Source organism: Centroberyx gerrardi, chromosome 4 (assembly GCF_048128805.1).
Source record: "Centroberyx gerrardi isolate f3 chromosome 4, fCenGer3.hap1.cur.20231027, whole genome shotgun sequence".
NCBI lineage: Eukaryota > Metazoa > Chordata > Actinopteri > Beryciformes > Berycidae > Centroberyx > Centroberyx gerrardi.
In genome coordinates, this window is record NC_136000.1 from 17,424,491 (window position 1) to 17,437,408 (window position 12,918).

A 12,918-nucleotide genomic window follows, 5' to 3' on the forward strand; every position below is an offset into this window, starting at 1 on the left:
CATCTCAATTTCTCTTTTACTTATAGCTTGACAGTGTTAGTTCTGGCCTCGCGAAACGGCACAGCAGCTATTGCCCAGATATCTGATGGTGTAAATGTGTGAGATGAAAATGGATACAGTGGACTGTGGATACTCTTAGGTTGAGCTAATTCTGGCTACTTTTCTCACCTGCTCCACTGGGTTATTTTCCAGAACATGGAGGATTAGATGTTTTCAAATTAACTCCCAGAGCCTGCCAGGCCAGCACAGGACATGGTTCAAATCCATATATCCAGCAGCCAAACGCAGCTCATTTTCCTCAATTTACTTTTTTGCTACTTTCATCCGTATTAAACTCAGCCGTTCCATTCGGTTAGATTACAACATTCCAATTGGAGATGGATGCATATTCCTCTTGACTATAAAACATGAAATACAATCTCTTATTGCTTTTACTGGATCTCATCCATGTCATACATCCATTGCTTTGGGTGTGACTCATATTTTGATGACTAAAGTCTGGCTATAGATTTGAATTTAAATTGCTCTAATACATCTGCTTCAAACACATTTCTTCTGTGTTTTATGCCCATAATGGTCCCATATATTAAGTTACGTGAGTGTGTTAACGCTTTCAGCGCCGGGGAAGAGTGGATTGAGAATCCCGAGACGTACGAGTCCAGCTTCTACAAGAGGACCCTGGACAATGAAATTTATATTTTCACCGCTCCATCTTTCAACAGTAAGTTTCCCGATGGGTTTGTGTGTGTGTGATTTGGTGTGCGTGAGCATCTTCAGTGTGGTCTGGCACTAAGCCTATCCTCCTCTCTCTCTTTGGACGTCATTCCAGCTCTGCTGCCAATGATCTCACTCTTGAGGCCTCTCTGATACCACTCTCTTCATCCTTCTCCTTTTCCCTCCGTGTCCTCCACTACTCATCCCCACCCTCTCCCCTTCTTGCCCCGTATATACTCCCCGTTATCTCCACTGATCTGTCTAGCAGACATCAGGGCTGTAACTTAGCGGTAGTTACACTTGACTGCATTAACACATGTACTGGCTTCATGGACTCCACTCGCACAAGAGTACAATGCAAGCAGATAAAAATGTGTGGAATTTCTTACAATCGATTGGGACTCTTCCAAATAAGTACAATTCAAATGCTTTAATGTTCACTGCCATGTACTTTTAAGCATGATTTCAGTGCAATTGCCATGATTGCTGTTTCTCTTCCCTTGCATCTCCCTCCTGTATTGCAGCAGAGAGCAGGGAGTCTGGCTCTGAGTCAGGTATTCTGGTGAGCAAGGCTGTGGACCTCACCATCGATGAAGTAAAACTCAAACCAGCAGGTCAGTCTTGCCAATGAGCAGACTGGGCGTCACCTCATGTCATACACAATACAAGTGAAAAGACTCATTAACTAGTCATTGAAATTGTATCTTTCCCTATTTCATGTTTTTTTCCGCAGTGGTGGGAGTGAAACTCAACGTCACGTCCTGGATGAACAGTTTCATGAACGCTACATTGAAAGTGAATGTAAGTCATGTTTGTATATTTTGTTCACCATTGTATTGTATGCACTCATAATCCTCTTCACACTTTCTGTTATACTTTCAGCTATTAGTGTACAGTATTTCATTCCTTGTTATGCGATTCATTTTTTTCCCTTCAGTGCAAAGATGAGATCTGTGGCTGTCTGAGGAACGATAAGGTACAGCAACCAAACTCTTGTCGTTACAGTAGATTTTGTTTTAGATACAATCTGGAATTTATCTCACAGCTAAATTTTGGTCATATCCACATATATTCTTAAAGACTTTCCTATCTTTCTAAAATATAAACAATCCTATTACAGCATCAAAATACATACAGTATAACATGTTTAGCTGTCACATATTGTCTGTCCTCATATCAAAAGCAAATTATATATATATAAAAAAAATGTAATTGTCTTCACTGTCAAATCACTATGTAAGCAAATCCAGTGATGGGGAGACATTGTTTCAACAGGTGGCGGTATACTACAATTACTGAAACATGATATAAGGAGACTATATAAAGAGTGTCACTCTAAAATCAAATGTTCACCATTTGAAAAATCATATGCCTGCACTTACAAAATGATTGCTGGTGTTAAAGTAAATCATGTTACGGGTTACTATTAATTATTACATTAAACATGAATTTCCTCAGTTTGTTGTGCAGCATAAAAACACACAATTATGATCAATAGTCAAGAATCTAGATTCAAACATGCAAGAGTCAAAGCAGAGGCTGAAGGATTGAATGAGTTCTAGTTGTAGTCTTGGAACATCTGAACCGCTTTGACAACATAATAGTCAGCGGTCAGTCAAGGACAAGTGACCCACATCCTTTTGCACTTTACCTCAAATTTTTACCACATATCTTGATTATCTTCCCTGATATGTTTTGTCTTTGTGGTATTGCCATACCATATAGAAAGCCTTATAGAATAAAATCATGATGGTGTGATAAGACCTTTGATTAAAATGTGTCTATGTTCTTGAAGACTGAAAAAATTGTGTCTTTGAAAAATAGACTGATGAATTTCAGGTGTTTCAAATGTGGTAGCAGAAATGTATTTATTGCATTTTTTGAAAGAAGCACTTCATATATGACTGTTTATCCCTTATCACTCCGCAGCATGTGGACTGTGTGATCCTGGACGATGGGGGTTTCCTTCTCATGTCCAATCAGGAGGAGTATATTACCCTGGTGAGTTAGCATCAACCATTCTCTTCAGCTTATCGTAGCCATGTGTGTCTACCTGGGCGAGGGCAATGTATCTATTGGCTTCCTCCAGATGATTAGTGATGGTAAAGGTATAAATCATCAGATAACATAAATCATGAAACAACATACTCAGAAAAGTTCAAAAAAGCTTTTGCCTGTAATCATATTTCCGGCCTTGCTCAACCTCCCTCCATACCTGGCTCTTCTAACCTCTGTCTGAGGAATCCATCAATCACTTATAGAGGTCAGATGAAGGTCTTATGACTCAGCTAAGTTATGAGCATGGTGCAATGGCGTGGAGCCGTTTGAAAGCTCCGGCAGGACAGTAGTACATCCATGTCTCCAGTAAAGTCGAACACTAGCCACTGGAGGAGGATCAAAGAGAGGATGTTCATGGCTTTCCAGTCAGTCATGGTAGCTGCAGTGAAGTTGGTCCCCTGGGTGCGCCAGCGGTCATCGCCGCTATGATAACTCCACTGTTACAGTTCCCTGTGTGTCAATGATAGGATATACAGTGGGTTTGGAAACATTTCATGACAGTCAGGATAGGACATCTGCTGTTTGACTTTTGACCCTTTTTACTGTCTTGATGTTTTGCGTGCAGTTTAAGCATATGTATGTATAAGCATCCCGCAATCTCCTTTTCACATTGCAAGTGATAAATTTGGTGTTTGATGGGATTATGAAGGATTTTTTGACAGTTAAAGGGAAAAACTCCACATATATGTGTGTTTGTAATCGCACACTCACAGGACTATGGATTCAATACAAAAAAGGATCTTTATTTACATCAAAGGAATGTGTAGGCTCATGATCCTGATGAAGCTGTATGCGAAACACGTAGCTCATCTCGTCTTCAATAAAGATCCTTTTTTTGTATTGAATCCATAGTCCTTGGCCTTAAGTGGAGTTACGTAGAGTTTTTCGCTTTAGCTTTGATTATCTTCTTGCAGTCTCCAGCACCTCCTGACCCAGAGTATACGCTCCGCACAAAGCCTTATCTTTTTTATTTGGGATTTTTTGACTGTCTTTGTATCGCAGCAGGACATACAGTAGCTGAATGTTTTGTTTAAAACCCTCATTACTCAGGTCTTACTGACTGACCCAGATACCTGTGTGTGCGTGTGTGTGTGTGTGTGTGTGTGTGTGTGTCTAGATAGGTCAGTTCTTTGGCGAGGTGGACCCTGTGCTGATGATCAACCTGGTCAACACCTCCCTGTACTCCTACAACAAGACCTACGACTACCAGTCTGTCTGTGACCCTGAGAAAGACAGCAAGGCCGCAGCAGGACCGCGCTCCGTCTATGTGGTGAGATGCTCGCTCACACAAGCTGTCACACACCAATCACAGATAATTATTGCAAACCCACACACTCACACATTTTCCTTGACTTTGACTGCTAGATTTGGAAATTTGAACTCGACAGTACATGACTTTCTTCTGCCGTCTCTCTCCAGCCTACCATAGCAGACTTGCTGAGTATCGGCTGGTGGGCCTCCAGCGCTGCCTGGTGAGTGTGCAGGTGTGTGTGTATTGGAGTGGGGGTGCATTTGTACTTTAGTGTAGGAGTTTGCATGGGAGAACATTACAGCATCACTTCCTGTATGACTGTCCACCTGCATTATGATCTGCTATTAAAATAGAAATGACTGCTACATCCCATGACATTTACAACAACAATGACTCCAGCCTCAGACAGATGTCTAGTTGTTATTGAACAGTGTTTGGCTGCTGAAGGTAAATTAGTTCTACTGACTCATTCTATCTGACTCATTTCGTCTTTGTCATTCTCTCTGTCTAGGTCAATACTCCAGCAGCTCTTCTTCAGTCTCATGTTCCCCAACCTTCTAGAGGCAGGTGAGTAACAGAAACGGGATTGTGTAAACTGTAACCTTCAGCAGAATATTTAGCTACATATCGCATCCTTTGATGTATTTTAATCTCAGCTCTTTCTCCCGCATCCTTCACCTTATCTCTTTTGTTCCACGCCTTTCTCTTCTCTCCAGTGGAGTCAGCAGAAGAAGACATACCAGATGCCATGTTTAAGGAGAGCTGTATCACAGAGCAGACGCAGTACTTCTTTGACAATGACGAAAGATCCTACTCAGGTGTACTGGACTGTGGAAACTGCTCCAGGTACGTGTGTGTGTGTGTGAGAGAGAGCCTGTTTGCACGTGTCATGTACGTGTGTTCACACTGTACATGTGTTGTGTTGTTACTGTACGAGAGATTTCCCACCTCTTATCTACTTCCTGGATAATTGTGCATCCTTGTGTTTAATGGTCTGCGGGGATCGGTCCAGAATAGTGTTGGTTTCCTGGCCTCTCTCTGTTTTCCAGCCTGATCTCAGGCAGCTGCTGTCTGATGAGTTCTGATCAGACGCAGATTACCTTGATCTGTCAGTGAACGGAATTGCAGAGGAAAGCACAAAACCCCTTTTATCTGGTTTTCCTCCTTCGGTTTCTGGCTAAACTTCAAACTCATTGATACACACGTTCACGGACCGCTGCACATTTACTTTGCTCTAACCTCCGTTTGTGTCAAATCGGGCTGTCTGGGGGGTTAAATATGGCTAGAATTACGGAGTGTTATGAGCCCCACGTGCCTGGTGCTTTACTCTCCAATGTTAACGACTATAGACAGAGAAACTTTAACGACCACCATAAAAAAGGCCGATCCCTAGAGGAGAGGAGAGGTATGTGTGTGTGTATGTATGCGCACATGTGCATATATGTGTTTGTATATATATGTAAACCTGCTCTCATATGTGATTTATCATTGGTTGTGTGCCCATTCCAGCTACATATTATCACTCTAACCCAGGCTTTTTATGAATACAGACTCTTCAATTGATTGACTGAATATGTGTGTGTGCGTCTGTCCATGCCCACATGTGTGTGTTTCTCAGGATGTATCGTGCCGAGAAGCTGCCCAACACCAACCTAGTGTTCCTGATCACCGATGCCAAGGCGACTTGTTTGTCATGTGACCCCCGACCGCTTCGACAGGCGGAACAGCCCTGTATCCTTTCCCTCAAGTCGTAAAAAGTCAAGCATAGAGATACACTTCCTTTTTACTCTCCAGCCCTCCATCCCTCACCCGTACGACTGTGGGGCTTTAAAGTCTGGATACAAGGACACACACCTAAAGGGTTTGCAGTAGGTCCCCGGAATGTTCACAGGTGAACAGTAAACCAGATGCACGGCATATGAAAGCTGCTCTCGTGTTACTCCTGGATTAGATTTCTTTGTTTAAAATCATCTGGGCTGCATGCTGCCATCAGGTTGAATTAAGGTTAAGAGGTGTGTGTGTGTGTGTGTGTGTGTGTGTGTGTGTGTGTGTAGGTGTGTGTGTGTGTGCATGCACAATCTGTTTGACAGATGTGTCTTGACTGTAGCTTCCTGCTGGTGTAACAGTAAAGGTGTCATCATCAGAGGTCACCATGGGGTCACAACAGGGGCCTCCAGTTCAATATGTTGCTAATGAGGACACACACATACACACACACACACACACACACATGCGCATGAATATATACACACTATTTCAGCAAACCAAACACGTAGAAATGACATGGCTTAATGATGAAGATGAATTGAAATGTCTCCCTAAGAATACAGTCAGTGTTTCCATTAGCAGGCTGTATTTGTTAAGTCTGGGACAAGACGACAAAATGAATTGCAATTAATCATGTTTAATTTTTTCTAGCTGTTATGTTATGCTCACTGGTTCCACAATTCCGCTTGGCCTCATATACTATCATGCAAATTTATTGCTGAGACTGCCTTTATGGCTTCTTTATCTCTCTTGGACATTAACAAAAGTCCAGCAAATATCTGGAAGATTGTATTAATTAATCTTCATTCATATACACACACACACACACACGCACACACGATAAATGGCTGAATCTATGCTTCTCTTACAGAAAAAAACTCCAGTAGTCATTTTCATGATTACCTGCGGCCCACTCCATCTGCCATGTTTGATTAAGATGTAGATACGTCTTGCAGATCTGTGCTCAGGGTGTCGGTAGCGTGAGCTGAAGCTACTTAAAGCTTTTTGGCAGGAAAATCCGAGTCAGCACATGTACCGACTCATTTAATTATTGCCGCTGTAAGTGTTAAATGTGCACTGGTGATTGCATATTGTGTTTTTCCTGAGTGTGTGTGTGTTCAGCTGAAGGCCCAGATCCATGCGAGCTGGCTCAGAACCCCAGATACCGGAAAGGGCCGGATGTGTGTTTTGACAACGATGAAAATGTAAGACACAGCCACACATGTGCCTTTGTGCAGGGGATATTGCTGGAAACAGCTCTATTAGTGAAGCTTCACAGTTGGCCCCCATCAACCTCTGTCTGGTCTTCATCAGCATTGTGCTTCTTGCATGCGTTCATAGCAACTGGCTGCCTGCTATTCCATTCTGATCCATCCTTCATTTATTCATTGTATCATTTGCTGTTACTCACTTTTTTTGTCATACATTTTGCATGCAATTCTCACTGCTTTGTTTATGTTTCTCTTTCTTTATATCATCTTTTTCACTCTTTTTCTATCATTCTTGTTTTATTCTGCATCCCAATGGCTGCTGCTCTTGTCCATCATGGTAGGATGAGCCCTTGTGCCCAATCAGCAGAGGCTCTGGGTTGAGTCCCACACCTGTCCTGTTGTTGCTGGTGCTGGTGCTGGTGCTGGTGCTGAGCTCGGGGTTAGTGTCGCCACACAGCTTCATCTGGTCTGGAATGAGCCACTGTGATCTCTACTATCCCTGTGCCTTGGCAAAGTGTACAATGACACGCTTATCTTCTCAACAGCTGGTGCAAAGTCTGTTCTAAAAGTTTGCAGACTTAAATACATTCACTTATTGTTATATCTGCTGGACCATTGTCTTCTAAAAGTATGTGATAGGTAGGTTGACAAACTACGTTACTTAATCTATTTGAAAAACAGGTACAGTCATTCTGTATGGAAAACAGGTTCAGTCATTTCAAAGGCATACTCGAGTCAAAATTGTGTTTCCTTGACACATGATGAATGAAGGAACCTCTTAAGTATGGGGTTTCTCTTCTGTTTTCTCCATTTCCTTGGCTGCCCATCACCATTTGAATACTGTTCACTAGTACATTCTTCACCTGCAATTTGAAAAATGTGATACTTTATTGATCCCTGTAGGGAAATTCTTTTTGCTTGCGCCCCTCCAGGGAGGTCAGAGGTCAGGGTCAGTTCCAGAGCAGCACTGGAGCTGATAGAGATTCAGTGTCTTGCTCAGGTGGTACACTCTAACAGGGCAGATGTTTGCCGACATGGGGCTTGAACCTGGGTTATACACAGTGCTTAATTTGCAAATGATGAGGTCCCGGAACACCAAGTGGTCGGTGTTCCCGCGAGTCGGTCTGGAGGGAAAAGGTTCCGGAACAACAAGCGCATTGGAGGCACGGTGGTGCTCAGTACAGCCATACAGCATACTGTAGACCTAACAGCCTAAACATTACTAAATGACCGACTATATTACCTTAGAGCTCTGACTACTGGGGACCTATAACAATATTTGATTATTGCATAGGCTACATAATGCTCATTTTGTTTGTATTTTACAAACCTGCCCTTCAAGAAGTGGACTAAAGATATAACTGCGCTGTGCACAACATAAAAATGCTCACATACTTGGCTGTGAGACATCCTAATCATACATAAACACATCAAGGAAACTGCAATGGCTTCAACCATTTACCAGACAAATTCTGGCTCGAGTAGTTACGCATTAATATTCAACACAAATACTTTCATAGGATATCTATTTTGAACGTAGGAAACAATGTCAGTGAATAATGAAATGACAGAAATAAAACGTGTTTTGAAATGCCCACAGTGATGTGGGGCTTACAGCCCTTCACGTCAACCAATTATATTACCAATTATTTCTGGACACTCAGCATAACATGCGCAATTGCCCACATATTTAACTGCGGGACTTACAGGTCCACACTCCAAATAAGTTCTGTTTTCATCTATGCAAATATGAATTTAGATGTTATTGACCCAGCAGAGAACTGTAACACGTTTACAAACAAAAAAAAAAACATGCTTACCTTGTCTAATTTTCCAAAAATAGTCCACACAGCGGACATATGGACAGCAAATTCAACTGTCTTTTAGCCATAACGATGTCTGAAGTTTACCATAACACACTCTGCAGAGCAGCTCACTCATGTGACGTGATTACTATGCGCTTGTTGCTACTTTCTAATAGGGTAATCATCTGTCGTCTTATGGAAATGAGCCAATTCGGTTTTTGGAAGGGGGGGAAGGAAGAGTCAATTATTGGAATTATTACATGGCAGACAAGACAAAAAAAAAAAAAAAAAAACTTTCAGAGGTGCCAGGTCCACGCAAATAAGTACCGGAATGCAGGTGGTCCAAAACCACGAGGCACTGGTTATACAGTTGAAGGATGGTCAGCGTAACCACTAGGCTGCCCTGCCACCAAAATACCAATTGTCTGACTGCATTGCATCCATCCTCGCATCCCCACTGGCCCTGGAAGTTGCAAATGGTTTATTTACATAAATACATTGTAGTTTGGAGGATATTTTTTTCACTGTTCCTCTCTGTCTGGATGACTGTTAGATGTTGATACCACACTCACTCAGCCTGGGATTTTTTTTAAACAGCAGCTACTGAAGACAGAGGCAAAGTCCCACTTTTGTTTCTAGTTAACCAGTCTGATAACAAAAAGTTGTGGTATCAGTGATGTTCAGGCTGTTTTTTTTTTTTTTTTTTATCTGTACCTGTTCAACCTATTTAAAGCCATTCAGCGCCCACCCATCTCGGTGTCATAACCTCAATATGGTTGTTTAAATCTTTTTCACTCTCACAAACACCTGGATATTTATCATTGCTAACATACTTTCTCATATTTTGCCATACTTTTTACATTTTACTTTTTCCCATGCAAATTAAAATACTTTGAGAAGACAATAGCCCAGAAGATCTAGGGGAGATAAATATGTTCCAATAGGAAGAGAGCAGAGTGAATCTTGACAGTTGAAGATGTTAAGTCAGTTTGACATAAGCTGGTAGCTTATGTCAGTTTTTGTTGGCCACAATTTCATTTTCTTAATGGAAACACTTAAATGTAATTCTTACTAAAAACATTGTGACAACAGCTGGTTGTTAGACTGAGACATGATAGCAAACCCAGCTCTGTAGCTTACCTTGAAAAGATGCAACAGTTCAGTGAGTTCACTCAGTTAAATCCATAAAACAAAGGAGCAAGGTCGAGAAACTATGTATGAGAGCCTCCCAACTTTTAGCAATTTATAAGACATCTAAATATTTAGAATTATATTTCCCATATCTTTGTGAACTCAGCCTTTGATTGTGATATTAAGTCTTAGATCACACACACACACACAGACGACTTCAAGTGTGTGTGTGCATGTTTATAGTGTGAAGAGGGTGGGCTGGGAAGCGAAGGGAAGCGAAGGAATGGCTGAGGAAGTGGATGAACAGAGAGTGAAAGTAGGCCACGGCCCTTCTCCTCGCTCCCTCCGTCCCGTTACCTTTCTCTCAGCTATGCATAGGAAGAGAGTTTGTGTCCAGGCCAATCCATTTTCTCACTGGGGTAAACAGAGGAAGCTCCACATGGCTTTCCTGCCCTTTGAATGCAGAACGCTCCCACCTCCTCCTCCTAGGCTTAGGGCATGCACAGATATCCTGAACACTGCCATCAAACAGAGAGCGGCTACACGCACGCAGGCGGGTGCATGTGCATACACACACATGCACAAAAAGCATAATGAGCTTTAGAACATCTCTATAACTTAAACAGAGCATCTGATATGACAGGTAGGCTGATATAAGATGAGGTATTTGATGATATGATATATGATATGATATGATATGATATGATATTTATCGATTGATTATTATTGGTAGTAGTAGTAGTAGTACTAGTAGTAGTAGTATTTATTGTTTTACTGTTTATCTAACTGACAACTGTTGTGTCCAACAGGAGGATGATTCTGACTGTGGAGGCGGGATCTGCCTAAGCCCCACCCTTTGGCCAATTCTTGGGCTCCAACTGCTGCTACTATGGCTCCTCACATCATTACAACACTCATGACCCCTACACACACACACACACACATGAACACACACACATTGATCGTCATCTTGTTTCACAAACGCCCAGAGAACACCCCCTGTCGTCTCGTCCTTCCCAGGATGTATGCAGAACATTTGCAACAAGACAGTTTTTTCTGACACACAACAGTATCAGCAGGTCCATCAATGCCATCACTGATTTGTTAATTCACTGCCAGTATGTAAGAGGAGCTTTTCTCCCATTCTCCAATGCCAAAGGGTGCTCATCCATCTCCTCCGTGTCATATTCAAGAATAGAAAAGCATCTACTGTGCTCAACTGCACTCAATTCCATGGTATACTACTTTATACTATCCTATGGTGCAAGAGTAAGAGCTAACCAAACCCTTTAATTCTGCCTCATCTGTTTCTCTATGATTTATTTGCCCTTAGTCAAGGGGAGGTTGAAAAGTTGTCCCACTATGCCAACTGAATATTATTCAAAGACTGTATGTTCACTGACAGCAATGATTTGTGTAGTTGTCGATATTGTTTGTTGCTTAATTATATTTATTGCATATGAATCATTATGCTGTATTCATTGTTCATATAGGCGATGCCACTATGGAAAAATCCATTTTGTTTGAGTGTTTTTTATGTATCTATCTATTTATCTATTTCATTTTTTGTACTCAAAAATCAACTAGCATTTAGTGACTAGCTAGGTGTTGTAGTGTAGCAGCATGTGCTCGGTACAGAGCTGAAGACAACACCAGTACTCTGACACCAAAGCTCCATACAGTACCAAGGACAATACATATACGGGACACATACCTACAGCACATACTCTACAGGCTGGGTTATATCACGAGAGTCCTCAGATGTGGGTATACATCAGTATTCAAGGTGCAGTGTTAGCCTTTCTTTCAGAGATGAACATGGTGTGGCACATTTAGTCGGTCTAAGATACCTCACCGAGAGTTAAGTGTTGAGGAAGGCCAGAGAGCACCCATGTGAATAAATTTAGATCAAAACTTATTCAAATATACGATTCACAATTCCAAACATGTTTGTACTTGGTCTGACAGCTTGGGTTGTCCTTGATTTGATGCATCAAATTCCCAGTGCCTACGTAGCTCGAACAGTCTGTCTGTTATTTGAATGAAGTACCAATGCATCACTGTTGTATTCTTCTCATGTATGCTTCTATGCTAATGTTTGGTACAGTATAGCAGAAAGAGTAGCCCTTACAATAATATCTTATGTTGTCACATGGGCCAAATCTACTCCAGTTTATGTGGTCCAGACAACAATAGAAACGCTCATCAGTTTTGGTTGTGGAACTGGGATTTCAGTTTCCTCCATGATCGAAGCAAACCTGAACCAGACTTGAGCTCATGTCCCAACACCTCTCTTTAATTACTAGTCCTGTTTCTGTTCCCTTTCTGGATCACCAGACTCAGGAGCCAAGATGACTTGTGAATGAGATCAGCATATCAAAACGACTGTTTCTTTGTTTTCTTCTCCTTGCTGTTCTCTTCCTTATGCTTGTTTCTTCTTTGTGTTGCTCTATAAGTGCTGTGAAGCAGACGCTGAAGGCTCAGTGTCGAAACGCTGCAATGTCATGGGATGAGCTTGTTTTGTGTTTGAACGCTGCCCATGCCCGTGGTCAGCATCAGGGCCTGCTGGAGAGGACTGATACCATAGCAACCAATTGTGACTTTGCATAGCCTTAGCTTTACCATAAGTCATAAAGGTCGCACAGTGCATGACTCCTGAGTTGTTGTCTTTTTCTGAATGACAGATCAGTCCTCTCCACCATGTCGTCATGGTGACCCGCCGGTGTTGAGTGTTCAGGTTATGCCTGTCTATCAGAGTCGCGTGTTGACTTGTGTTTTACCCCGGGGGTCCCGTGTCTATGTGCAGGCATGTGCGTGTCCCTCCGATATCTGATTGTGCTTTAATACATGAATTACTCTTTTGTGGAACTTGACTAGCCTGAATAAATTTTGTATACATTTGTACACTAATACTATTTACTGTATAAAAGAGAAAAAGAAAGAAGAGAAATAATGTTTATAATATGGTGTTGATTATTGT

At 41.8% G+C, this 12,918-nt stretch overlaps 1 protein-coding gene across 1 annotated transcript in view; it reads left to right on the top strand.

Moving 5' to 3' along the window:
• The window catches only part of LOC139933189 (voltage-dependent calcium channel subunit alpha-2/delta-1), a 60,712-nt gene extending 49,874 nt beyond the window's left edge, over positions 1–10,838 (top strand). The window contains exons 27-39 of the mRNA XM_078282913.1: positions 618–721; positions 1,239–1,328; positions 1,448–1,515; positions 1,652–1,690; positions 2,644–2,715; positions 3,890–4,042; positions 4,192–4,244; positions 4,536–4,591; positions 4,741–4,870; positions 5,643–5,755; positions 6,914–6,996; positions 7,344–7,441; positions 10,748–10,838. Of these exons, the coding sequence (XP_078139039.1) occupies positions 618–721; positions 1,239–1,328; positions 1,448–1,515; positions 1,652–1,690; positions 2,644–2,715; positions 3,890–4,042; positions 4,192–4,244; positions 4,536–4,591; positions 4,741–4,870; positions 5,643–5,755; positions 6,914–6,996; positions 7,344–7,441; positions 10,748–10,784 (1,096 nt within the window). The 3' untranslated portion in view covers positions 10,785–10,838. The remainder of the gene's footprint in view (positions 1–617; positions 722–1,238; positions 1,329–1,447; positions 1,516–1,651; positions 1,691–2,643; positions 2,716–3,889; positions 4,043–4,191; positions 4,245–4,535; positions 4,592–4,740; positions 4,871–5,642; positions 5,756–6,913; positions 6,997–7,343; positions 7,442–10,747) is intronic.
• Positions 10,839–12,918: the final 2,080 nt, after the last annotated feature.